This window comes from Pleurodeles waltl, chromosome 5 (assembly GCF_031143425.1).
Source record: "Pleurodeles waltl isolate 20211129_DDA chromosome 5, aPleWal1.hap1.20221129, whole genome shotgun sequence".
NCBI lineage: Eukaryota > Metazoa > Chordata > Amphibia > Caudata > Salamandridae > Pleurodeles > Pleurodeles waltl.
Genome location: NC_090444.1, coordinates 1609267165 through 1609295132, shown reverse-complemented (window position 1 = coordinate 1609295132; position 27968 = coordinate 1609267165). Strand labels below are relative to the sequence as shown.

General features: G+C 44.4%; 1 protein-coding gene across 1 annotated transcript in view; it reads left to right on the top strand.

Moving 5' to 3' along the window:
- The window catches only part of ROCK2 (Rho associated coiled-coil containing protein kinase 2), a 508887-nt gene that overhangs the window by 203340 nt on the left and 277579 nt on the right, over positions 1–27968 (top strand). The window contains exon 3 of the mRNA XM_069235939.1: positions 26610–26710. Within this exon, the coding sequence (XP_069092040.1) occupies positions 26610–26710 (101 nt within the window). The remainder of the gene's footprint in view (positions 1–26609; positions 26711–27968) is intronic.

Genomic DNA, 27968 nt, shown 5'->3' with positions numbered 1-27968 from the left:
CATGCGATCCCTCAACCAATAGGGAATTGGGAAGTAGGTTTAGGGAATCTAACTTAACAGGACTGCACAGAGAAAAACTTGTCATTGCGACTTGCCACTGGCCATTGCACAGTTGCCTTTCGCCCATATTATGTATCTTGAGAAGAGACGTGCTCAACTTTATTGCTTAAAAGACTTTGCCATTTTCCTGAACTTCATGCTGAGACCTGATGCCTTGCTGACAAGACTGATGTTCTGAGGACGAACACTGTTGCCACATACTGATCCATTCTGAGGGTAGTTATTATTTGCTTGGTTTTCTTTCTAGGTACCAACCACACTATATTTTTATAGAGCCATAGCTAGATGTTTTTTCCTAAATTTGTGTGTCAAAAATCTTTTGCATGAAGCGCAATTTGCTAATTCTAATCTGGGGTTAGATAGAACATTTCACTAATGAAAATCAAATACTTAGAGTAACATCTGATGCTTTACTTTGTTAAATATAAATGTAGGTGATATTGTTTGCTCAGTTGTTCTTGTTATTAATTTGCATAGTGACTCTGGAATGTGTAATTGTCCAAGCTTTGATTAGATTGCGTTTCTTTCGCAGATTCGGCCAGTCAGTATTGTTTCTGTATGTCTATCATTTGATTTTGAGATTAATTTACGTGACCTTAGCTTTGTTAATATAGGGAAATAAATATTGTAACTTTTACATAAAGGTGTGGTTATTCATGACTGCAAGGTCATGGTGTGTGACAATTACTGACTTCTATTGATTACTAATATCATTGACTGTCATTGATTATTGATTTGGATGTACTGGATTTATGGTGGGAACATCTTAAAGCAAGTCAAACGTTCATTGACCTATTTGCGTCCCCTTGTAAGTTTACTTACCAAGGTCAGGCGCTCCAACACTCTCCTGCTCTCTTTGGGCTGAGGCTCTAGAGGGCTTCTCAGCAGCTTAACCTTTGCATGCAAAGCCCAAGGCAGCAGATCTCTGAATCAGACACTACTCCAGACCCGCACCCGGGCCACACATCTATTGACTTTCTTTTTTTTATCCCTGCCTGTAAACACCACCCCTTTAGCTCCCTATCTTTTCTCCCTGATCTCACAACATGCTGTCATTTATTCATGTCTGACGACCATGGTCAATGCCGAGTACCTGGCACAAATGTGCTTGGGGATTGTGGTAGGGGTAGGCATACACAGATCTTGGTACCAGACCCTTCTTCAATGTATACCTTGCAGCACACATGCCACCTGTATGCTTTCCCCTGTTCTCGTCTCGCTTTTTTTTTTTTACTCGTCTTGTTGCCTTTATAAATTGAATGTGATAATTTTGCTCCTACAGATTTGATGTAGAGATTTGATTTTCATTCCTAGGTCGAGTCTCTCTTTAGTTGATGACATAGCCTTTAGGGTGCTTGTCTTAGGTGCTACAGCTCAAAGAGCTGTGATTGCTGTTTTAATGTTAGGTTCCAATTTTTGATGACGTTTGTCAAGTGATATCATTCGTATTATTTTCAAATTATCACCAAGTGCGAATTCAGTAACAGTTACTAAGGGCTGTATTATATAAAGGATTGCACTACTTTTCATTAGTAAGTAAACACAACCAGAATCTTTTCTAAACTTGTACATTATTGAGGTCCTCCATTACCGATATTCAGGTGACTTAGTTTTTTTTCTCTAACAAAGGAAAGTAAAATGGTTTTCAGTGCCTAGTGTGTTTAACATGTAGCTGCATATGTCCATGTCCGGTCTCCTATACAGAGAGTAGTTTGAACTCTCTCACTCTCCGCTCCCATCCCCAACCTCACTTACATTTTAACTGGCTGGGACTGTCTTCAGTATTGTTGCCCGACTCCCACCTAACTGCATGTGCGGAGTCTGTCAAACCAATGGTGTCCGTAAGGCGTATGGACCATTGCGCCACTCTAGACCAAGGCCCATCTTTAGTATCTACCCTGCTCTTAATGGGACCTTTCCCTCCTGAACTGCCAAGTGTGGTCCCCTCCAGAAGGGAACACAAGCAACTCCAGACCCGTTTCAGCCTTTTTGGCCTCATCAGTGAGTTAGTCTGGCTCCTGTGGCACAGTGAACACGAGACCCACGTCTGGCCGTATGCTTGGCAACTTAGGTTGTAGCATCAAACACACAAAAGGAAATGGGAGTAATGCTTGTAGATAGTTTAACCACTGGCAATCGCCTAGAGTGACATTCCAACCCAATTTTTTTTTCCCCAGTTGTGCCACTCTAGCCAGTGGTCGCCTTACGCAGATCAGTAGTGACCATGCTACCCAAGGACCAGTAGATTGTGAACTTCTTTGTAAGGCCTTCACACATAAGATTATTGATGAAATGTTTGCAGATAGTCTAACCACTATCAGTGTGGAGCAGCATCAGTACTGATTAGCATAAGGTGAACTTTTCTTCAGAGTGGAACCATGGGCAAAAATGGAGGGTTGAACTGCTATACTGAGCGATTGCCATTGGTTAGACTGTTCACAAGTATTATTCCTATCAACATTTGTGTTTGGTATTGTAATGTGATATGACATCTTTTTCGGTCTGTTAAGTACACTGCTCCTTTTCGCTTGCACCCATTAACCTAACCAGTGAAGTTTTTGTATTGACTGATACTACATATAAACTGGAATTCCTTATTCTTATTGTGACCCATTTTTCTTGCGTAACCTGTGTTTGATATTTCCTCCTTTTCAACTTGACTAACTAGATTGTGGCATATTTTTTTATTTATCTTGAACAATGAATAAGTCCACAGGCATGGCCTTTAGTTGACTCTTCCAACACAAATGTTTGCCAGTCCCAGATCTAAAAGACTATAGCCTGGCCTCTAATGCCTTTGTTTATAACTTGTCATATGCCCCTGTGAGCACGAGCATCCTCTAGAACCCATTAATAGACTTTAGAAATGTTAAAACAGAATTATAAAGTGTATGTATTTGTGTTCTGTGGCATGCCAGTTTGAGTGCTTGGTTTGATCTTACTTCAAATTTGGATTAGCATGCTTACATAAGTCTACATATGCTCTCTATTCTCTTTTAGTTAGTGTCTGTTTTGATGACTTAGGAGTATGCCCTTTACTTCTGGTCTACGTGTGAAAGATCAACAGGCGACCAATTAAGATTTCCTTGAAAAGTTGCTAAGAATTTGTAAAAAAGTTTGTTGCAGCAGGATTTAGTAGCTGTCTTTCATTGCTATTAGTTATTGTTAACACTTGAATAGACAGATTAAGAATTCTGTGCTTTATCAAGTGCAGATGAGTCGGGCCAGCCTTCCTAGTTCAGTCTTCACATTGGGGCCTCTTTGCTGATACTGTGATTGTCCTTCCTCCTGCTTCGTATATCACTCAAAGAGTAAATCCTCAATTTTATAACTTGTAACGATGATGTAATTCAAGACTTGCTTTACACACTCTGTTAGCAAGATTTAGAGTGAACCCCACCTCCCCCTTTCCAGGTAAATTGTCTTTTAGTAGTGCAGTGTTGTAATTGATTAATAGACTTTGTCTTTGTTTTATAAAACTGTCTGGCTAATGATGCTTGGAATAAATATTTTGTCAGCAAATATACATTCACTGAAAAATCATTTAAGTCAAGTCATGATTAACTTCTTTAAAAAAAAAAAAAGTATTGAAACAAAATTCACCCAAATTCATTTGTTATAGTTATTATCCAAAACCTAGGAAAACACTGGAATAAATCAGTTATGGTGACATACCCGAGCATTGATCCTGCTGTGCACAGCTCATAAGGCCCTTAGCACAGATACTCTCTTTTAGCTTGTCCCTATGGAGAGTGCGGACAAGGTCTAAGGTCAGAATTTACTTCAACCCTGACCAGCGGGCTCTGAGATCAGTCTGTGCTTAAGACTCCTCCTGAATAGTTCACTGGACATGGCCACCTTCTATCCCTCACTTGGTGCCCAGTTGATTCTGGGCCCATGACCAGTCAATTCATGCTCATTGCCTACTTCCTATAGTGCAGAGGTCATAACTGTGGGGCGCACCCCCCCAGGGGATTCATGGCTCTATTCCTGGGAGGCCAAATTCCTCAGCAAGCAGTTGCAAATGATGATGGCCTGGAAGCGCGACTTTATATATTTATCATTTTTTCAGACTGTCTTCCTTTACAGGCAGTAGTTGAAATGCTTACAAAAAAGTATGAAAGTTGGTGCTGGTAAGGTCAAAGATATGACTAAAAAGAACACAGTATTCTGAAACTATTTCTTTTTTTCACATCCAGGTATCTACAGGTAAAATAAGATGCACACCTTAAATTTCAACTCAAAATAAGCAGTGGAAAATGCACAGTTTTACATTTTAACACCTCAGTTGGTTAATGCAATTACTGCAGATGCTGGTGTGTGAGGTCAGAGATTCTCCGAATTTAATTCAGGTGGTCGCAGTGGGGGGCAGGGGCTTGTGTATTTTTAATGCTACTAGGTCCTAGCTTGCAGCAGAAAACATTGTGACTATGCAAGTCATATTTTAATCCTATATTACATACAATATTAGATAGGCTGCTACAAAATGCGCTAGAGGCCAATGGATCGACACAACATAGATCTGAGGGGATGTCAATAACGAATGATATAATTATTCACAATAGGCATCATATTCAAAGATCTGAACGTCAAACAATAACACCAATTTATTAAGAAGATTTGTGACTTTATTTAACAATGCTAATGTCATGAAAATAACTCTTAAACACAAATGATAAGCATATAGAATCAGTAATGGCTTATTAGAACGTCTTCTACATTTAAGTTTAATCAAAACAATCAAGCAAATAATCTCCATTATCAAAACACTGATTAATAACACTAAGATTGGCAACAAAGGTAAAGTATACATCAGGGCAAAAGATCAAAATATGTCAATATAAATCATGAGCATGTGAAGGTAAATTCCCTTACTAACCACAAATTAGCATTAACATGTTGGACTTCATGTAAAAAGAATTTAGAAACACAAATTTAGAAAAATCACAGTAACTCAGGTTATTATAAAAAAAAAACATGATTATTATGCAGCAGTTAAACAATAAGTTGCAGCTGGTACCTTCAACGCAAAAGAGACGCATATATCAATGCAGTTTCATACATTACCCATAGAACAACAACATGCAGTCTACTTCAGCAAGGGGACACCATCAGGTAAGTCTTCAGAGAATCAGGCCTATCGACGGCTACACCCACATCACTAATATGACTCGAACCACCATTTCGATGAATAAGAAGAATGACCTCAAGAGAATCCTACCCAGATCGTTATATTAAATGTCAAATAAGTTTGATTGGTCAGTACATGGGGTGGTTTACGATTCAACCAATAGTTATTTTATTAGATAACCTAAAATACAGTGACGTCAACATTAACCAGGGCACGATCATAACAGTAACTTTTCCTCTTCCGTCTTGTCTGTCACTCCATTGTTCCTTCTCGTCTAAGCTTCTCTTCTCAGGAAGAAACTTTTCAGTTCGCAACATTTACTTCCATCCTCTGAAGAAACCACATATTAGTGACAATTTCAAACAATAGAACATTCAAACTCGTGTAATGACTTAATAAATCTGACCTTGTAAGACATAACGCAGCAACCCGCTAGGGGTAGCCATTTACACATTTATAAGCTATTAATCACACTCTTTTATGTAAGCATTGAGCAACGGAAAATAATTACGATTATAACTGAAGTTTTTCTTAAACAGAGAAGAAAAATGAATTATGGTGACCATTTACAAAAGTCACCCATTTTCACATGTTAATTTACCAGCGATTAGTACATTAGAAATCATTAAGAAAATATTAGAAAATTTTGCACACTTGCACTTCCAAAGTATATATTTAAAACTAGGTAATTGGACTGTACTTGGTGCAGATGCTTTATAAGTGGTCACTAATAGGGCATGTTCCAGAACTCAACAACCTTGTCATCTTTCAAAAAGAATAAACATTTGCCATCATGAAACTTCCAGTGACTCCATCAATTAAAGCCTATATTGGGCCTCAAGCAGCCTTTACGGTTGGTGATTATCCAGTTGCACACATTTGCATTTCTTTCAGGTAGCAGATACCTTGGTGAGAGGGCCTGGTTGGTCTTTAGCATTCAGTCCTACCATCTTTCACTTTAACCGTTCAGGGATTTTATTTATTTTTTTTAAACACAAAATATGGGTACTACTTTTGTAAAATTAGGAAAGCACGGGCACATTGGTCCCCATAGATCCCGCTCACATCCACATGCATATGTTCTTTCAGATGAGTTGAGGGGTGGCAGGGAGGCCAGTGAGTTTGCATTCAGACGATGAGCCCTTATCATCTGGACCCCTGGGGCTTTGAGCCAGGGCTTGAGAGGAAGAGCAAAGGGGCAAGTTCTGTGGATAGCGTCAGAGACATGGCTCAGTCTATCTGGGCACCAGTTTTTCCAGCTACAGACAGAGACCACTTTCTCATAAGCCCAGCGGAAGATGACAAGATATGAGGCTTTTTTTTGTAAAGGAAGGGCCAATACTTCCATTAGTGCAGCCGGTGCACTAGGGTGTGAGGGGACCACTGCACCCAGTTATGGCCTTACTATCAAACAGTAGAGTGAGTGTCCATTTTCCTTGTTAATATTACAGCCTTGTCACCCTCGTTGCACAGGGAACAGTCCCAAGCTACAAGGGGGAGGAGAGGGAGAGTTGTAGGAGTTCTTTTTATTTAATTGCACAAAGGGGCAACAACCTCCTTGGCTATAGGCCTAGGAGTGATGCTCTGTGTGGAGTGAGCAGAAGAGGAAGCCTGTTTCTTAGGGATGTAGGTATCACTGGTGCTGCAGGTGCAGATGCCTAGATGTGAGGGGCCAACTAAACCCCATTAATGCCCCTGTGCACCATTTGGGGATGGGGCAAGATTGGGGGGCATGTTTTTAACAGAGCAGAAGAGACTACCTGCTTCACAAGCCAATACACTGACATTGGTGTGGGAGGCAAAGTAGCACTGGGGCCCCAGGATGTGAGTAGCCACTGCATCACATTCACGACTGTCTTACTTTCCAAAAGAGGCATGGGCCTTTGCTAGCGTTAGAGTTGAGGAAATCCTCCCTGTAAAGAGGAGGAGGCAACAGGTGCAAGCTCGTTTTTTTCTGAAAGGTACAGAGCCTGTTTCAGGAAAGGAGTGTCGACCAAGCAGGGTGGGGAAGAGGTGAAGGAGGCAGAGAGGACAGTCTGCTGCTCAGGGATGCAACTATGATAAGTGCAGTAGGCACAGTTGTATTGAGGCTAGGATCGGGAGGGACCCATAAGTCCTCAATTAGGTGGAATATTGTTTTTTGGTCAATTTCTGTTTTTGTTGGACATATTTGCTCTTTTATAGTTATCACATTTAGCTAATATTTTCAACTACAAAAAGGTACCCTGAAATTCTCAGCCTTAGCCCTTGCACTCAGCCCTGCAATTCCCACTCTCCAAATCTTGCTGTAAAGTTTCGGAGGGGGTCCTGACTTCAAAATATTTTGCATAAATGGAGCTCAGAGCGAAAAAGTTTGAAGACCTCCTCTATAGTGACGTCACTGATCTCATCAATGTTTGATGTGAATGGTGATGTGCTATGATGCCACCATCAGTTTTATATATAAACCTCAGCATAACTTGCACATTTAAGTGGTTTGTATGTTTTGGATCATAACCATTGCGTCCTCTTAACTGAAGATTTTGGGAGGAATATTAATGGTCATGCCAGACCATATATTTTGATCGGAGTAAAAAAGCAGAACCTCCATGGCTACATGTGCAAGATGGCCATGGTCAGTAGGTACCGGGTCGAGGGCTGGGCTTTTGGTCTCTCCATGCGAACCGCCCACTCTTTCCAAACCGCAAGCAGGCATAGTCTTGGCGCTTAGCATTATCATCAGTTGTGTTATGTCCAGTCATCATTTCCCTGAAGCCAGCTATTTGGGGCCTTTGGTTGTTAAAAGCTACCACTTGGCATGGCCTTAGATTGTGTCCTGTCCCAGTCACCATGCTTCAGTGTCCCGGTTGCACAGCTTCCGGCTGCGCATAGCAGGTATAGGCTATAGGATGAGGAAAGGCCACATCCTGCAACCAGACGCTGTCATTTGCAATAACTAGACCTGGCCTTTGTGAGCACCATTTTGTTTACTCGTGTTGTAGGATCGTGAGTTTGTCAACCGTAGTGGCGACATTGTGGCAACTTCATCATGTTAAAGGCCCTGGGTCCTGCCTGCTGCTCTGTACACAGATTATGTGTAAGAATGCATTCCTTAGTGATCCTTCGCCCTTTGTACGTTTCATGTTATTGACATGTCTCTGGATCGCACAGTTTTGCCACTGATTACTTGGCTGTATTTGCCTAATTTGTACACACTTCAGATAAATGTGTGCTTGTCGTGCTGCCAAATCCCACGCATTGCCCATTGTCTACGTGAGAATAACACGAGCTTCGCCAACTTGCAGTACTTCCGGCCATGCCTGCTTCTTGCATATCACCAGCTTATCTCTAGGAGTGCTGGAAGCCGCCACGGCTTTCTCTATTGAGGCAGCGCAAACCGTATAAACTGATATAACATTAAAGAAACACTTGACACGTGGCACATGACATCCAGGAGTTTTGCATAAAGTGATGAAAGCATAAACCTCGCAGCGACCATGTCCACTCGGGGTGAAAATGTTTTTCTGTTTGAAACGTGGCTCATGTTGTGAGCAGATTTTGTGGCCAGGTTTTGCAGATGCCCTTTCACACCATCCTATTGCTCCAACCCTAGGAGAATGCTTCTATGTATTTATCTTTTCCTTTAGTATTGCTAATCTAGATTTGAGTCACAATTGTACTGACCCGCAGACAGCTGGAAATGTATCTTTATTTCCCCTTTCAGTCCAAGAGATGTAGAATTACCTATAGAGTCAAAGCAATATTTAGTAGAAGGTAATTTAACCCATGAGATTTTCCGAAGTTACCAAACCTATTTCCTGAATTCTAGAGAAAGTCTTAGTTCAGCCAGCAGCATAAGTATCATTCAAAATAATTATAATGTCCAAGCAGTGTTATTCTTTACAAAAATATAAATACGTTTTATTCCGATCACCTCGTTTGCAGTGTAGGTCTCAGTTAATCACCTTCAGGCCTCTACTGGAAGTAAAAGCCTGCAGATGAGGTACTTTGTCGGTGAGATTGCGGTTGTACTTGGCTCTTGTGGTTCCAAGGACAATGGCAGTGCTGTGACAAGGATTTCATAATTGCCCTTGAGTCCCTCAGACCTTCCTGACAAGTTGCTTAAACCTTTCCTGATCCTGGTCCAGCTCTGCTGGTCTAGAAGCAGTGATGTGCTACAGTGGAACTAACCACCTGGAAAAGGTCCTCAAATGGCCCTGAATGAGTTGACTTACAGGAGAGTTTCATGTAGGCTGCATTAAAGTCTAATCATGTGCAGGTACCAACAAGGCTATTCAGGTTACATTAGCAGCACCAGGTGGTTATGCTTATTCTTGGAGTCGAGATTGTTAAGAGATTGACATGCTGTGAGCAAGTCCTTGATGGCTATCCAGAGAGCAAGAACCAACGTCGAAAATAAGGTGTCAGCGTTCGTTTACACTTAACCATCTGCGAGACTGAGCCTTATAGCCTATTGGACAGTTTAAAGCGCTGTTACTCTACCAATCCCAATAGAAAATCTATGTCCTAAGGAGATCCAGTGTATGAAATGAGGCGCAGCTATGTGGCAAATGACACTGTTTGTGCCAGTTTAGGACCATTGGCCGCAATAGAGAAGGCTTAGCAATGCCTTACAGGCATCTGAACACAGCCTGCAGTGGCGAGAGCACCTTGCAAGTCATAGTAGAGCTTGGCACAGGGTTCAGTCAGTCTGCTGTTTTCAGGGCACAGTTAGTCCCTTTTTTGTGTCTCGTCTATGCAGTTGCATCCAAGAGGATTGTTTTTGATCCTTTTCTGCATGAAGTTGCCTTTGTTCAGTTAACCATGCAGCTAATTGCTATATTCATTTACCCCTGTTAAGCAGTGACCTTTATTAATTACAATACCATCGGATCCTGCATCTCCTTGCCAAAATCTCCTGTAAATGCCTGCACAAGCCAACATTTTTCCATCTTCACAAACCATTGCATCACTTGCAATTACCTCTAGATTGCAAACAGTGCACACTGTGCATGCAGGGTTGTGATCTGACAACCACTTAGATGCTCTGCTCTATAGCACGTGCATTTTTGTGCAGTGGTATTTGTCTTCTACCAGTCACTTGTTATCGTTTCTGAACATAGTGGTAAAAACTCTAATAGGGCAACCAATTGCTACAGATAATATTGGGAAAATGACAAATGAGAATATATTTCTGTTTGCCAACTGCCAGGTCATTGTTGTTTTCTCTGCATATTTACATGCAATTTTATTTCTCCATGTTTGTGATACGGTTTAACAAACATTGACAAACTCAGTAGCTTTGCCATTTTTTGTTCTATTTTGTCAGCCTTACTTATCACATCACAAGGTAAAATTTGTGCAGAACAAAGTTTCTCAAGCTTTCTTTGTGGCCACACCACAGGTTCAACACAGGTAGCGACAAGACAACCTTGATTCAGGCACACACAGTGGGTTCAGCAGTAGTGTCTTTCGTCACATGTAACAGGAAGATATTGACAGCAGAGTCTAAGGTTCTCTCTCACACACAACTGCACAGCAGTGCTGCAAGTGTCACCACACGCACCCCTTGCCAGGGCAGAGCTGGCTTCTGTTACGCACTGAATAGCTCCAGCACGTACATTAGTTAGCCATGCTGGTTTATGCGCTTACTCAGTTACTCATACCCACTGTAGGAAAATGCCACTGTTGGCATGGTGCCCCCTAACGTTTTGCCTTTTGTTGATGCTAATTATGATTGAAAGTGTGCTGGGACCCTCCTAACCAGGCCCCAGCACCAGTGTTCTTTTCCTAAAACTGTACCTTTGTCTCCACAATTGGCAGAGCCCTGGCACACAGATGAGTCCCTTGTAAATTGTACCCCTGGTACCAAGGGCCCTGTGACCAGGGAAGGACTCTAAGGGCTGCAGCATGTATAATGCAACCCTGGGGACCCTCTCACTCAGCACATACACACTGCCTCACAGCTTGTGTGTGCTGGTGGGGCGAAAAAGACTAAGTCGACATGGCACTCCCCTCAGGGTGCCATGCCTACAACCCTCTGCCTGTGGCATAGGTAAGTCACCCCTCTAGCAGGCCTTACAACCCTAAGGCAGGGTGCACTATACCACAGGTGAGGGCTTAGCTTCATGAACACTATGCCCCTACAGTGTCTTAGCCAATTTTTAGACATTGTAAGTGCAGGGTAGCCATAAAGAGTATATGGTCTAGCAGTTTGTCAAACACGAACTCCACAGTCCCATAATGGCTACACTGAATACTGGGAAGTTTAGTATCAAACTTCTCAGCACAATAAATCCACACTGATGCCAGTGTGGGTTTTATTGAGAAATGCACACAGAGGGCATCTTAGAGATGCCCCCTGTAAACAGCCCCAACTACTAGTGCTAGGCTGACCAATTTCTGCCAGCCTGCCACATCCAGACAGGTTTCTGGCCACATGGGAGGAGTTCCTTTGTGCACTCTGTGAGCAGGAACAAAGCCTGTACTGGGAGGAGGTACTTCACACCGCCCCTTGCAGGAACTGTAACACTTGGTGGTTAGCCTCAAATGCTCAAGCCTGGTGTTACAATGCCCTAGGGCACTCCAGCTAGTGCAGATGCCCGCCCCCAGGACACAGCCTCCACTTTTGGCGGCAAGTCCGGAGGAGATAATAAGAAAAACAAGGAGTCACCCTCCAGCCAGGACAGCCCCTAAGGTGTCCTGAGCTGAGGTGACCCCTGCCTTAGAAAATCCTCCCTCTTGCTTTGGAGGATTCCCCCCAATAGGATTAGGGATGTGCCCTCCTCCTCACAGGGAGGAGGCACAAGGAGGGTGTAGCCACCCTCAGGGACAGTAGCCATTGGCTATTGCCCTCCAACCCTAAACACACTCCTAAATTGAGTATTTAGGGGCGACCCTGAACCCAGGAACACAGATTTCCTGACGACCTAAAGAAGAAGAAGGACTGCTGACCTGAAAGCCCCGCAGAGACGACGGAGACAACAACTGACTTGGCCCCAGCCCTACCGGCCTGTCTTCAAACTCAAAGAACCTGCAACAGCGACGCATCCAGCGGGACCAGCGACCTCTGACGACTCAGAGGACTGCCCTGCAACCCAAAGGACCAAGAAACTCCTGTGGACAGCGGCTTTGTCTAATCTACAAAGAATAAACCATCTTTAAAGGGACTCCCACCTCACTCCTGAAGCGTGAGTCCCCAATACTCTGCACCCGAAGCCCCTGGCTTGTGTCCAGAGAAACCAACACTGCAGCGAGGACCCCCAGGTGACTCCTACGATGTGGACACGCTGAGACGACCTCCCTGCACTCCCACGGTGACGCCTGCAGAGGGAATCCAGAGGCTTCCCCTGAACGCGACTGCCCGGTAACAAAGAGCCCGACGCCTGGAAGAAGCACTGCACCCGCAGCCCCCAGGCCCGAGAGAACCCAACCACCGCTGCAGGAGTGACCAGCAGGCGTCCCTCATCGTTGCCCAGTCAATGGCTGGCCCAAGAAACCCCCCTGTGCCCTGCCTGCATAGCCAGAGTGACCCCCGGGTCCCTCCATTGCTTTCAATGCAAAACCAGACACCTACTTTGCACACTGCACCCGGCCGCCCTTCTGCCGCTGAGGGTGTATTTTGTGTGCCTGTTTGTGACCTCCCCCCAGTGCTCTACAAAACCCTCCTGGTCTGCTCCCGGAGGACACAGGTACTTACCTGCCAGCAGACTGGAACCGGAGCACCCCTAGTCTCCATAGGCACTTATGTTGTTTGGGCCCTACTTTGACCTCTGCACCTGACCGGCCATGTGTTGCTGGTGCTGGGTGTTTGGGGTTGCCTTGAACCCCCAAAGGTGGGCTGCCAATGCCCTGGAGACTGAACTTGTGAGTGCTTTACTTACCTGCTAAATTAACTTGTACTTACCTCCCCTAGGAACTGTTGATTTTTGCGATGTGTCCACTTTTAAAATAGCTTATTGCCATTTTTGCCAAAACTGTGTACCTTACTGTTTTATTTCAAAGTTCCATACTTACCTATGCCAAGTACTTAAAATGTATGTGAATTCTGAATCTTGTGGTTCTAAAATAAATTAAGAAAATAATATTTTTCTATATAAAAACCCATTGGCCTGGAGTTAAGTCTTTTAGTGTGTGTTCTCATTTAGTGCCTGAGTGTGTACAACAAATAACCCTCTGATAAGCCTACTGCTCGACCACACTGCCAAAACAAAACAGGGCATTACTATTATCTAATTTTGCCACTATCAACCTCTAAGGGGAACCCTTGGACTCTGTGCACACTATCTCTCACTTTGAGATAGTATATACAGAGCCAACTTCCTACACCCACCCTCCCACACACACTGTCCTGCTCTGCTCGTGTGCAAGTGCTCAAACTCACACTCGTATACACACAGCGGTGGAAATCTATCGACAAACGATTGGAAACAGTTGCATTGTGGTTGCGTCTGTTTCATTCTGTTTACATTTGACCATTTATCTATGTTATTGCAGGACTGTACTTGGAAAATGCTGCAATGGCCCTGTCTTATTCGGGTCCGTGCGTGTTAAACAGTAACATGTAGTCTGGGAATTCGAAAAGAAAGGCATCTTCTACATTGCTCGACCTAAATATCTGGATTAAACCATACAGATTCGTCAGACTTTCTGTCTTTTGTTGACTAAAGATGAGGGTGGTTACACACCTTTTCGCATGACTTAGAGCCTGGAAAATGCCCTGACCTGCTTGCTGCTATGGGGCGAAACACGTGTTGGCTGTGGTCTCTAAATATTGAAGAACAGATAATAAACCAATATTATCTTATATTTGACCTTTGCTACTTTGCCTTACTCAAATGGATGTCTGATTATAATTGTGAATATTTGATTTTAAAACAAAAAACTTTATTATAACGGTTATGTTTTACTTACTAACAAATGCAGATGTTACATGAGCAAAATTGAATATATAACTTGGTGCATTAGTATACCTGTACATTAATCTGAAAATGCCTTAGTACCATTTAAAAGAAAAAAACTAGTTTATGACAAGAAATGAAGTAATTGAAAACGGGACAAAAATATCTTTATTCACTGAAAAAGTATCAATAATGGGTGTGGTTTAGATGCTGCAAACAAATCTGTTACCTTGAAAATGGCCATGAGGTCTGCTGAAAGAAGATTGGGGTGGAGGGGGTAGTAATGGGTTATGATGGGGGGGGGGAGTAATGGGATATGATGGGGCGAAGAAGACTATTGGCCTGGACAGAGAAGTCTGTGGTACCCACCTTTGGAGATGGCCACTAAGTTGTTAGCAGGCATGTTGAATGGGTTTGTTGAAAACACCCGGGTGCCAGGGACTGGGAAGCAAAACTAGTCCTGGCAAACAGTCATCCATCACTGCAGGACACAGTGACTAGAATGAAATATTGAGTCTTTTTTTGGTTCGACCATGGAAACCAACCCTTCTCTGAAAACAGCCGCCTTGCCTGCGGTGTACCAGGAAAACTGTGGAGTGGTAGAATGACCAGTCCGGCTGTGTACAAGGTGCTTAGAGAAGATTGAACCCCAGTACACCTGACACATCTGATAATTGTTGGATCTGTTTGAGTAGAACACATGACGATGCTTGCCCTAATCTATAATCCTGTTTTGTAACATTGGTGTCCAGATTTGTGCTTGCCCCAGCATAGGGATCAGGCACAAAGAATTAGTGGTGAAAAATAGACGAGGTCTGCATTGCAGATATTTCAGTCCTATTGTAATGTTTCAAAAAATCCTCATTTTGACTGCTGTAGGAATGACAACGCACAGACTCATAAAAAACATCCCATCTCAAGACTTAAGAGCATTTAAGGTTACAGAGTTGGCTTTCTGAATTCCACTTTCTGATGAAATGCATTTAAACGCTTCCATTAAAAAGCCTTCCTTTATTGTTTACAGAACTAGCAATTACTAAATACCCAAAGCAGATTTTTATGAAGCCTTTTTTGTGCTAACGGCAGCAGTTTTTGTTGTATGCTGCATGGAAACCTTTTTTTAATCTTCACATTGTCCTATGAAGTAATTATGATCCATTAAGATCTCATCTTTCAAGGGGCGTTCACTCTGGCTTCGTGAGTTTACAGTAACCGAAGTTGGCATGGCTAACATGCTATGCCTGTTTGTTTGGCACGAATACCACCCTGAAGGGTATTCTGGCACCTCGAGGGAGCGGTAGCCCTAGCTAGGGCTCGTTGAAACGCTAGGTTTTCTGTTTATTGTGAAATTCAGGGACTGAGCTGATGGCTCTGTTGGGGTGGGGGATACCAAAGAGTGCAATCGGCTCCCTGGCATCTGTTCACTTGTGCACAGGCTTCATGGTTCTCCTTTGCCCTTTTATCATCGACGACTTCGGTAGAAGCTCCAGGATGAAGGGCCTCTCCAGGGACTTGGGACTCCAACAAAGCGAATACTATTAAAATTACTTACAGGGCTGAAGGACTGTGGACGTTTCATCTATAGCATGTGCCAGGTGCTAGTCTCAGGAGCCCCTGATTTTACTACAGCCAGCAAATGGACACTTCTCCCTGTTCCAGTTTTGGACTTCATGTTTGTGATTCTGCGACATTGCAGTGGTGACATCACAGGGAGAACATGTAGCGCAACAGTACATCCAGTTGTGTACTCACAGTGAACCCAGTAGAGCCTCAGCAGCTGTACTGGTAATATGCATTTCCTGGAACAGAACCACCTGGCTCTGCTCCTTGTAAAACAGAGCATCGTATGCATTACACAATATAAAATTAAATTTGCACAGACCTCTCATTTGATAATCTGTGAATAGTGTAAATGTAATTACATTATTAGATCTCGATGGGAGTAACACGTATGATTCCCTTGGTCAGAGTCTATTGTGTACATCAATTCCTGTAAGATCACAATATCATTTCTCTTTTATTCAGGTCCACAGGATCCTTGCCCTGACCCCTTTTCTATCCTTTCTCAACTTTATTTCCATAGGTTCCAGAACTTAAATCATTTTTTTCCGGCAGCCACATCCTACGTAAATTGACTTTTTGATTGTCCTACATTTTCTCAACCCCCCTCTCCACATACCAGGTTAACATCACTCTTCCACTGCCTAGCTATGTCCTCGCGAACAGTATCCAAATCCATGCTATACAACATAATTTTGTATCTTCTAAGTCTCACATAATTATTAGTGCCCCATTGGGACAGAAGTCAAATAGTACTCACAGTGCCCTTACCAATTCATTATGTATTTTTAGCCAACGTTTACCTACCTCGAGCATTCTCATATTGAGTGGAAAAACATGGCTGGTTGCCTTTGAAATCTAAGACCTATTGACTGTCACTAGGACCATATGGTCTAGCCACTTTCTACAACGTCAGATGTTTTAATCTCCAGAATTAGGCTGGCGAGTAAGGACTTCCAGTCACAAGAGAGTATTGTGAGTCTGTGAGAAATAAAACTCCAGCCATGTTGTTATTGCTGTGGGTTCCTGAGTGTGCTGTAGCCCTGGAAAAAATAAGCCAGAATTGTTCCAGATTCTGTGCAGTCGGTGCTTTAAATGAAGCTCAGTGGGATCTTGCTGCAGTACATTGTATTATGTTTCCCAGCTTCTAACTCATAATTCAGTTATTAATTCAATCTCTCCCTCGTAAACCAGCAAATCCAGCTCTTGAGCACGGTAAACTTGTCTCTAATTACACATCTCGAAGCTGTTCACGTGGTCTACCCTTAAGCCTCAAAGGTTTCCTTCAACTAATTCAAGCAGAGTTGATTGAATAAGCAGCCAGTTTCCCATCCAGTTGGAGAAAAAAGTGAAACTCATCCTTCCTAGCCTTTAAACCCAATTTGTGACCGTCCTGCTTCTGTAAGAAGTGTTTCTACTCTACTTTTTTTTTGGATTAAGCTAGGTTAATCAAAGCAGATTTCATTTCATTAGGTCTGAGATGAGTAAGATGGACACGGGTAAATCATATCATGCATGGATAGCTGAGTCCAGCGTTTCTATCTGTTCTCTGAATACTGAAGGTGCTGCCTGAAATAATATGTGATAAGCACTCTGGTTTAAACAAACTGTTGTGTGTAAGCAGGGGGGATTTTTATTTATTTATTTGTTCCTAATATTTGTCTGCAAGTTGAGGTTATGAATTGGTATACTCAACATCCTGAATCTTTCCCCTTCTCCAAAGGCTATTGGTGGGGTTGGAGAGATAGTCCATAGCTGTTAAGTTAGAGCTTTTATAAACCAGTATCGCACACTCATATGTGCTTCTACTGTGGCACAGCCTGGTATGTTTGGGGATCCTCAACCCTTCTTTCATTTCTGTCAAACTATGTGGACCAAAAATGACTTTTGTCATGCTCATCCATTCCCAACACGGGGCCTAGTTGGGGTGCTCGTGGATATTTGTAGCCCTTTTTTGTGTCTTTCCCTTCTAATCCATCCTTCTGCAGAGGTGGCACTTTCTGCTATCATATATAACCTCTGTTTCTCTTGGTCAGAGAACAGTCAGGTGGGCCATTCCTGTTCTGCCTGTGCTCCCGTTGTTATGCAGTCCCTCCTGCACCAAGTGGCTTATATGCAGAGTAGGCGGATTTCATTATTAGCAGGCCAGATGCCGAAGGTAAGTTTCTTCCCTTTCTTCCATCCCATGCTTCCCCACTGGACCATCATCATCATGCAGAGTTCATCCTAACTGGCCCTATGCTATTGGTGCAACTAAATCAGTGGTCTGATAGCTTTCTCCAGCCGGAGCTTGTTGTTATGCTCTAGAAAAGGGGCGTGAAGTACCTGGGAGTTCAGAGGCTGTCGGAGGCTAAACACTTTTTCTCTTAATACTCTGTTAGATTGTAAAACCCATCACCTGACCAGGGAATAAAGGTCCAAAGCTTCTAGTTTCATTTGTGGCCATGGAAGTAGTCATGCCAATCTCCCTCCTTTGGCAGTAGTCCTAGGATATATCTATGTGTTTTAGTCAGTCTAGAGATTAGCTCCGTGGAGTCTGGTTGAGCCCAGCTGCATCATGGTGCTGGTGATAGTTGAGGAGCATCCCCCCCAACCCAATCACCAAATGGGGAATCTTGGTTAAAAAAAAAAAAATAGGAGGCATGCCACAATGTTAATTATTCTTGCCGGGCGAGGCTGTTCATGTACCTAGTCACAAAAGCCTTTAATGAGGGTTCTCCCCAATATAGGTAGTGTATCGCATCAGTAAGTCATGCCTCTACTATCTCTACTGGTTTAATGCTGTAGGAGCAGGACTTAAACCTGTATCTGGTGCAGCCACAGAGCTGTCAGGAGTTCACCTTGGTGCTGGTGGTCTATGTTCTCTTGTCTCATTTTCTATTGGAGTCTTCCCTGGTTGGCCATTCCTCAAGGCTAGCTCATGCCATAGCAGTTAACTTTCACTTAGCTAACTGATCAGACCAGGAGTAGCTAGACAATGAGTTGCTGAACTTTTCCCACCTTCCCTTGGATCTGACCTCAAGGTCATTTCTCTGTTGTCATCTGTCTTCAACTCAGAGTCCCTTTCGCTAGACTGCTTGTCCTCATTCCAGTGAAGCTTACAACATCTGTCTTGAAGTGGCTGCTGCAGACTCTGTAGCATCTGAGTCCAGAGTACCAGCCGAAGGCATCGATCCCCTGTCCCACCTGGTGCTGTTAGTACTTATCCAGCGTTTAAGCCTGATCGTGTACCCAGCTGCTCTAACTTGGCCTTCAGAGATTGACAATTCTACTGTAGAACTATCTCACAAGCCCTTTGCGACGAAAAGAGCTTTGTTGGTAGAACCATACATTGACCCAGAGACCAGTGCCATTGACCAGTAGCACCTGCATTGAAACATACGCTACTTCATAATTATAGCAAAGTCTTTGGAAGTACTTTCCCTTCTGACTCTGGCATTCCTGCTCAAAAATGAGGGATTCTATGAAAGGTTGTCTGTTCTTGGGAACAGAGCACCCACTTCTAGACCGTCATGGCTATTGATCCACATGTTCTCATGTGGGCCCAACAGTTTGGCATGAATCCTTTCTCTAAGCTACCCATTTAAAAGTTTTTGATCAAGTACTAGATCCATAAGGATAGCAGAATCCTTTTTTTTTTCTCCAGAGATCCCAGATCAGACTGCATTGGTGAGGACTGTTTCCCTAAAAGGTAAGCAACTTCTCACCTGGGAAAGGAGGCTAGATGTCTAGAGAAGTGCTAAGTAAATATACTGATTGGCTTTTCTAAATCTCTCTTTGAGACAGGTGACCCCTGATCCCATCATGGCCTGTTATTGCAAAGTCACTAATCACCATCCAAGAAGTACTACTGAGACCATCCACTCTTGGATCCAGCAAAGTGCTTGCAGTCTTTTAAAGCTAGCTAGCCCTTCCACTTCAAGAACTCAAATGTTCAAGCTGGTGTCTCTTCATCCTCCTCAGAGAAACAGGCATTGAGTATAAATTTCAGAGGGACGAACCAGTCCACTCTCTTGCTGTAGTAGTGCCAAGGACAAAGGTGAACTCTAAGGAGGCCCACTCTACTCTGTTGAAGGAGGAAGGCCACCTCCACTCCATCAATGGAACCAAATAGCCACAGTTCCAAGGGTCTTTTCATTGGTGAGTAGTGACTATGCTCTACTACTTCTATAGCAATTCCTCTGTCTAAGTTGGCATCCCAAGAACTTCTACAGTTGTAGAGCAGTCAGGCTTATCTGAAAGAGACTTCTAGTTGCAGATTCCTTACCTTAGAATTTCCCCCAGGCGTCTGACTGGATCCTTTGATTTTTCTTTAAACCAAACCTCTGCGTGCTGTTAGGTGGCGTCAGTCAACTCTGTGGGCATCGTTGACATTGTGGTTGCCGTGATGACGTTCCAGTTGCATATAAGCGCCACCCCGGGTCGCTAACGTCATTTCTTTTCTTTCTGCACCAGCCTATGTGCAGATCCAGAGAAGAGCTACCCCATTCATTTTTTTACTAATTGCAGCACTTTTGTCAAATACATTTTGAGTTTTGGATGCGTTGAGGGATGTCCCATCAGATCAGATTCAAGCCCTGCGACTCCTGTCACTGAATGATGTCAGTGACGGATCCGCACCCCGTGTGCCTCTGGTGTCTGGAGCTCAAGCATGACCCGAAGTTGTGTTCCGAGTGTCGGGCCAAGAACCCAAAGGTTTTGAGGGAGTGGTCCCTAAAGCTCATGGCAGTCCAACACTTGACTCCACGTCGTTCCTGGTCCCGTTAGAGAGGAAGGTCAGGAGACCGGTCGCGGAGTCATCACCACTCTTCGTCGTCTAAGTCATCTGGAAATTCGGGTCACAGGAAGAAGCCAAAGAAGGCCAAACATTCTTCACGTTCTTCGACTTCAACCCGTTGCTTGGACGAAGACACAGGAAGAGCATTGATGCTCTAGGCCTCTGTCTTCGGAGCCTCGATCTGAGTCCGCTCCACGCCTCCATGACGTCCTGGGAGCCGGCACCCCCCCGCCCAACTTAGAGTTTTATGAGGCCATGCTCCTCATATTTGGGCAGACCATCCCTCCACCCAACCCCCCTTCCCTCGGTGCCCTTGGGCCCAGGGGAGCCGGTAAGGGCACCCTCGGGTTCCAAGACATCGGCTTCGACCTCGACGTGCCAATTTGACCCTTCACGGTGTTGGGTCAGATGTCGACGCTTCAGACATCGGTTGGGTCCACAATCAACATCGACCTATACTTATTCCCGAAGACCCGGAACGGCATCGCTTGAAGCAGATTCCATTTTCCATGGGCTTACCTGGGCCCAGGGTTGATTCTTAACCCTTTTACTATGGGTATGGATACGGGGATATTGTAGAAGGGTCGCTGAACCCTTTAAAATAACAGCTTGAACCTGAGAAGGACTGGGTACAGGATTTGGGTGATACCAACACCTCCCCTGACGCAGGCATGTTTTCTCCCCCTACTGTGGCTACGGAGGAGGTAGGGGCGTCATATTCAATGGTGGTGAGAAGGGCTGCTTAGGTTCTGGACCCCGAGCTCCTCCTGGGGAGGTTAGGACTAACCTCCTGACTGAAGTGCTTCAGCCTCGGGCCTCCAACTTAGAACCCCTTCTTCCCTTCAACAAAGCACTTACCAAACACCCTACACCTGAGAGCTTGTCATCCAGACTTCGTCATCATCTGGCACATTCCCTACCACTCCCCTGGACAGGGAATCAAAAAGAATGGACAACTTGAGGAAGAAGATGTTTTCTTCTGCCAGTCTAGTTTTGTGGTCCATGAACACTGCATGCCTTTTGGGCTGCGATTCTCATACTCTCTGGGATTCGGTCACGCAAGTGCTGCCTTGAGTTCCAGAAGATGCCCAGACCATTTTCTCCCAAGCCGTGGCAGATGGGAGTGATGCAGCAAAGTTCATGATTCATTGTAGACTGGATACGACTGACTCACTGGGCAGATTGTTTGCATTGACGGTGGCATTGAGACACCACGCCTGGTTGAGGACGTCTGGCTTTTCGGTGGATGTCCAGCAATCTTTGACAGACATGGCCTTTGATGGCATCCATCTCTCAAGAGACAGGGCGTCTCAAGCGATTTGAGGATTTCCGGGCATCGGCTCGGTCCCTTGGCCTCGCAGCTGCTCCTCGTCTGCAACAGTCCGCCTTTTGCTCCTTTCGTTGCTATGGAAGGGGCACCAGGCTGCGTTCCTTTCCACCTCACTTCTGACCTGCGCATGCTGTACAGCCCCTGTGCGGATGCGGGATTGCACAATCTTGTGGATCAGGAAGTCAGCGAGCCACCCAGTCCACCCCACCCCCTCCTCTTTCTCCAAATCTTCATAGTCCGTTGGAACATCCTGGACCAGTTGGTGGCAGGGTTTGCTAGCACCTATCCCCCTTAGGAAATCCATTACCATGGACAGGTGGGTCTTATAAATCGTCCGAAGGGACTACTCCCTCCCCTTTATGACTTCTCCTCCAGCCATGCCACCATCATTCGATCATTTCTTGGAGGATCATCTGGCACTTCTCAACGAGGAGTTCAAGGCTTTCCTAGCCAAGGGAACCACTGAGAGGGTCCCTGTGCCAGAAGTAGGTTGTGGTTGTTATTCCCGCTACTTCCTAGTGCCCAAAAACGACAAGGGCCTTCTCCCTATCCTAGACCTCGAGACCTTAAATCTCTTCCTCAAAAAGAAGTTCAAGATGCTAACCTTAGCTCAGGTCCTTTCTGCCCTGGACCCTGGAGACTAGATGGTAGCGTTGGGCTTGCATGATACCTACTTTCACATTTCTGTCCTGCTGTACCAACAACGTTACTTGCAATTCATGGTAGGCCACAAGCACTTTCAGTTCACCGTGCTCCCGTTTGGCCTTACCAGCGTCCCTCGGGTGTTCACGAAAGTGATGGTAGTGGTTGCAGCTCATCTGCGCAGGTGAGGGTTCCAGTCTTCCCCTTTCTTTGACGACTGGCTGTTGAAGGCGGATACACCCCAGAAAGTCTTCTCCCACCTCTAGACTGCAGGAAAACCTCCTGCATTTGCTGAGGTTCAGTACAAATGTGCCGAAGTCACACCTGACTCCCTCTCGGATGCTCCCTTTCATCGGAACTGTTCTGGACACAGTACGGTTTCGGGCTTATCCTTCTAGATCTCAGTGAGAATGAGGCTGCTGGGCCTCATGCCTCCTGCTGGTCCAACATGTCAGATGGCATATGCTGGCTCTGCAGTGGGACCTGAATTTTGAGTGGGCGCAGCATCAGAGGAATCTCTCCGATATGGTTCAGATTTCGGAGGGAACTGCAAAAGATCTGCAGTGGTGGCTGTCGAATCCAGATTGGGTCAATGACAGATCCCTCTCCCTTCCCCAACCAGATCTCACAGTAGTGACAGATGCGTCACTCCTGGAATAGGGCAGCCACATGGGAGAAGCGGAGATCAGAGGCCTCTGGTCTCTGGCAGATTCTGGGCTCCACATCAACCTTCTGGAGCTCCGAACGATCCGACTTGCATTGAAAGCATTCCTTCCCTCTCTCAAAGGGAAAGTGATGCAGGTGTTCACTGACAACACCACCGCCATGTGGTACTGCAACAAGCAGGGTGGAGTGGGGTCGTGGACCCTTTGTCAAGAGGCTCTTCGCCTCTGGGCGTGGCTGGAACGCCAGGCCATTTCCCTGATGGTTCAACATCTGGCGGGCTCTCAACATCAGAGCAGGCAAACTCAGTCATCGGTGCATAGTCGATCACGAATGGTGCTCCATCCAGAGGGGGCGCAAGGTCTCTTTCAGCAGTGGGGAGAGCCTTGGTTAGATCTTTTTGCCTCTGCAGAAAATGTGCAGTGTCAGCTGGTTTGAGTGTTGGATTTTCCAAGGTGGCACTCGCTCTTTGACCTTTTCGTCACAAGTGGAACTCGGGCATCCTGCATGCCTTACCGCCAATACCACTTCTGCCCAGAGTTCTGAAGATGATCAGGCAAGACCGGGCCCAAGTAATCCTGGTGGATCCAGATTGGGCACGAAGAGTCTGGTTTCCTGAGCTATTGAGCATGTCCTCTGATCAGACTGCCACTTCGGGAGGATCTTCTGTCGCAGTAGCAGGGGACAGTTATCCACCTGAACCTGTCCAGTCTCCGCCTCTTTGCCTGGAGCTTACTTTTGACCTTCCACCCGAAGGTCATCTTGGCAGCCAGACGTCTCTACACCAAAACAGTATATGCCTGTAGTGAGGAGAAATTTGTGGCATGGTGCATCAACAAGTCTGTTGAGCCCCTCTCTGCAACTCTCTCTGAGGTTCTCCTCTTTATTCTCTCTTGCCCAGCAGGGCTCTGCTTTCGGCACCCTCAAGGGATATTTGTCTGCCATCTCTTCCTCTTTGAAGGCTACCAGGCCAACCTTCTATTTTCAAATCTCCCATTGTTGGGAGGTTTCTTAAAGGTCTCTCTCATAAGTTTCCTCCCGTCCATCATGTTCCAGTGGGATTTGAACTTGGTCTTCACATACCTCGTGTGCTCCTTTCGAGCTGCTCCACAACTGTCCTCTACGGCTCTTGACCCTGAAGACTGCCTTCTTCATTGTCATCACCTCTGCTCGCAGAGTATATAAACTTCAAGCTCTCTCTTCAAAGCCACCATTGTTAGCAATACAACCTGACAAAGTGGTGCTTCGTACCAGGCCTTCCTTTCTTCCCAAAGTAGTGCCACCTTTTCATGTAAGCCAGTTTACCACCTTGCTTACTTTTTATGCACCCCCACATCCCACGCATGAGGAGGAGAGACTCCACCATCTGGATCCAAAAACAGCGTTGGCGTTCTAGCTGAATCGTACCATAGATGTCCAGGTGGATGATCAACTCTTCATGGGTTATGAGGGTGCGAAGAAAAGAAAGACAAGGCAGAAGAGGACCATCTCGCGATGGGTAGTCCTCTGCATCAAGATGTGCTACACATTGGTGAAAAAGCAACCCCATGAGGGTTTGTGTGCTCATTCAACCAGAGCAACTGCTGCTACCACATTATTAGCATGTGGAGTTCCAGTCCTGGATATCTGGCAGGTGGCAATGTTCACCAAGCATTACTGCCTGGATAGTCCGGTCCGCAGGGACGGCTGTTTTGGCTGTTAGGTCCTGCAGGATGTTTTGGTGTGATCTTGGTTCGCAGCCCACCACCATTGATGGTATTACTTGAGTGTCTATTCTAAGGTTTGGAATCTGCAACTAAAAGTCTCTATCAGATGTACAAGTTACTTAACTTTCGTAACAATATATCTGGTAGCGACATATTCTAGTTGCCGACCCACCCATCCTCCCTGCTCTGCAAACTGATTTCTAGGGACAGAAACTTACCTTTTAAGGGCTGTAGTTTTGGTCCACCATTCTTCGTGTTCTTCATGGCTCTGCGCTACTGGAAGTTGTGAAAAAAAACTGTAAGCATACCGGGGTGGCGCCTATATACGACTGCATCGTCATCACTGCGACCACAACGATACCCGCGGAGTCGACCGATGCCACCTAACGGCGCGCAGGGGTACTGCTCGAAGAAAAATCTCAGGATCCTGACTGACACCTGTGGGAAATTCTAAGTTAAGGAATCTGTAACTAGAATATGTCTCTTCTGGATATGTTGTTACTGAAGGTAAATAACTTGTACAACCAAGCCTCAGAAGTAGGCAGGCTACTACTCCCATTATCTCTTTGGGGAGAAGTAGGGAGGTTGTTTATTCCATAGCCTGGTTCTCTACAATCTAGTCTTTTCATCACACAGGGAGAGTAAGAAGGCTTCCTGGACCCTGCGTTTCCCTCTAGGAGTACATCATAACACAGATTTACAGCTCTGAATAAGGCAGCCATAAATTTCATCTACCTTTTGGTGATGCTGCTTACCTGCTCTATTTCCTGGCTGTAAATTTGAGCATTTTTAGAAATTGGATGAGGTGGTCTAACCCACGTAATGCAGCATGCTTTATCATCGGCCGCCTCACCCCTCCCTGGTAAGATAGTACTACCAGGAAAGATTCAACCTCAAGTAGGACTATTATGAGGGAGTTCTTAGAATTTATTATTTCGAGAAGATGTGCTAGTTATCCTTATTTTGCTAAAAATACATCAAAGTAAACCAAGAAGGATACTTTATTGGTTGGTACCCAGGAAATGTATAAAAGATACTAAAATGGTATCCTCAGAGGACTTTGTTAGTTACTATGACCATTACATAACTCTGTCATGCCAACATGTTTTTGCCCATAGGTAGCCTAACATGGTCTCGGGCATTCATCATGGCTCCTATTGGAATCCCTTGATCCTACTCTGTGTATCCCCTACACAATAAAGCCATACTTTGACTGGGTAGCTCTTCCTTACTCTACAGTCCTAGGATCACTTGCTTAGCACATAACAGCAAGGTAATCAAGTGACTCTCTGGCATCGCTGAGGGTATGAAAGCCGATCAGCCATACCTAGAATAATGTGCTGGGCTCCAATCATGGAAATGTTAAACATAATATCAATGTCATGGAAAACCTTCCCCCAGTATCTTTTAAGTTTGAGACAGTGCCACAGCAAATGTATAAGGAAGCCTGGGTTCCCACACGTCCATCAGCAGTCTTTGCTTTTGCGCCAGTCTCCGCCGTGTATTCTACTGAATGTATAATGCCAGTAGGTTTCAACGTCAGTTAGTTTTATCCTATGACTGAGGTGGATGCACACATTCTTGGTCTAGAGTAATTGTTCCCCCTTCCTTACCTGTCTGCATTCTCCCCAGCTCAGCCTCCCATGGCTTCCCACCTATTTTGAGAGGGTGGCTGTCAAACATATGAGGAATCTGTAAATTACAGCAACTAAGTGCTTACCCTTAGTTTTGCATAGGAGTCATTATTCGTAGGTAGGTCATATAATTTAAAATATTAAATATATTTATGTTAAGACATAGATCGAAGTATCCTTTTTTAGGTGACATTTGACATTAACAAAAATGTTTATTTTTTTTTTAGATGAGAAAGTTGTGGGGAAAGTCCGGGAATTGCAGATGAAAGCAGAAGACTATGACATCGTCAAAGTTATTGGAAGAGGTGCCTTTGGAGAGGTGCAGCTGGTAAGTGTAAAGTAAGGATAGTTACCTCATCACCCTTCCACACAGATCTGCAAACATAGCGCCTTTGTAACCTCCGGATTAGGATGAACAGTGTAGTTTGAGGAGCATGAAATGAATAGTGTGGTGACATAAGGATCAATGGAAGGCCTCTTGATTTCAACACATTTTTCTGCAACATTGCAAATTAGATAGACAAGAAAATGAATGGATATTTGGAGATGACATTGTGTACTAAGATTGAGCGCCGAAAAAGTAAAGAAATATAAAAGTTGCTAGACGCATAGTTGGCCAGAGATGACTCGAGAGAGCCAATACAGCAACATGCAGAGCCTTAACTTTCGGAATGATAACCCGACTCGATAGTGTTGAAAGCATCAGATAGCTCAATCTAGACCTGACGATCTGGGTATGCCCCACTTCCCCCGTGTCTATTTGCATCCATTGCAACAGTATGGTCTAGTGGCTGCGTTCCTGATCTGACCACGAGATCTTGGATCCTATCCAGACTTTAACAGTTGAGCATGAACTTAGGTGATTGTGGGAAACTCCTGAATTTACTTTATAAACATGTTTAATGTAGAGTAACTGTGTGAAGTGAAAAACTGTACAGCCCGATGTCTAGTACTGCTGTGGTTTCGTGTTTTAACCCCCACCCCCAATTTTCAGTTTATTTAATCTGGTGTGCACAATCCCCCACCACACTCATAATGGTATATTTGCAGAACCTTTTGTTGAGATGCTCCTGTTGCAATAAACAAAATGGTCTCTTTCGAGCACCCTGCAGTTCCTTGGCTTTATGCTTGTGAAATAAAACAAAATAGCATAAAAAATAATGAACATAGGCAGCCTGGCATTCCTGGGATATGTGTAGAGATTCAATTTAGTTTCCAGTATTGCTGGTGTACTTCAGCACATATTATGCAGATTATTTTTTGCTCAATTGGGACTGGCGCTTTCTCTTCTGGAACGTTTTCTCCCGTGAAAAGACACTCTTACTCGACTGTATTCCCTGCAAAGTAAGAGGAAGCCCATGTATAGTAGTTTTCTTAAATGTTGGTGCGGATTAAAATGCGATTAATAGCTTTATTTTACTAATATAATAAATGCAAGCATATTTGTATAGCCGTTGGAAATGCTGAGATTGTATTTTTCTCAACACTCAAGCAAGCCAGGGAATAATTTATTTAACAACATGTATTTATATAACTGGAAACCTAATTTTCCATTCCCAACTTTATGACAAAAATAAATTTTACAA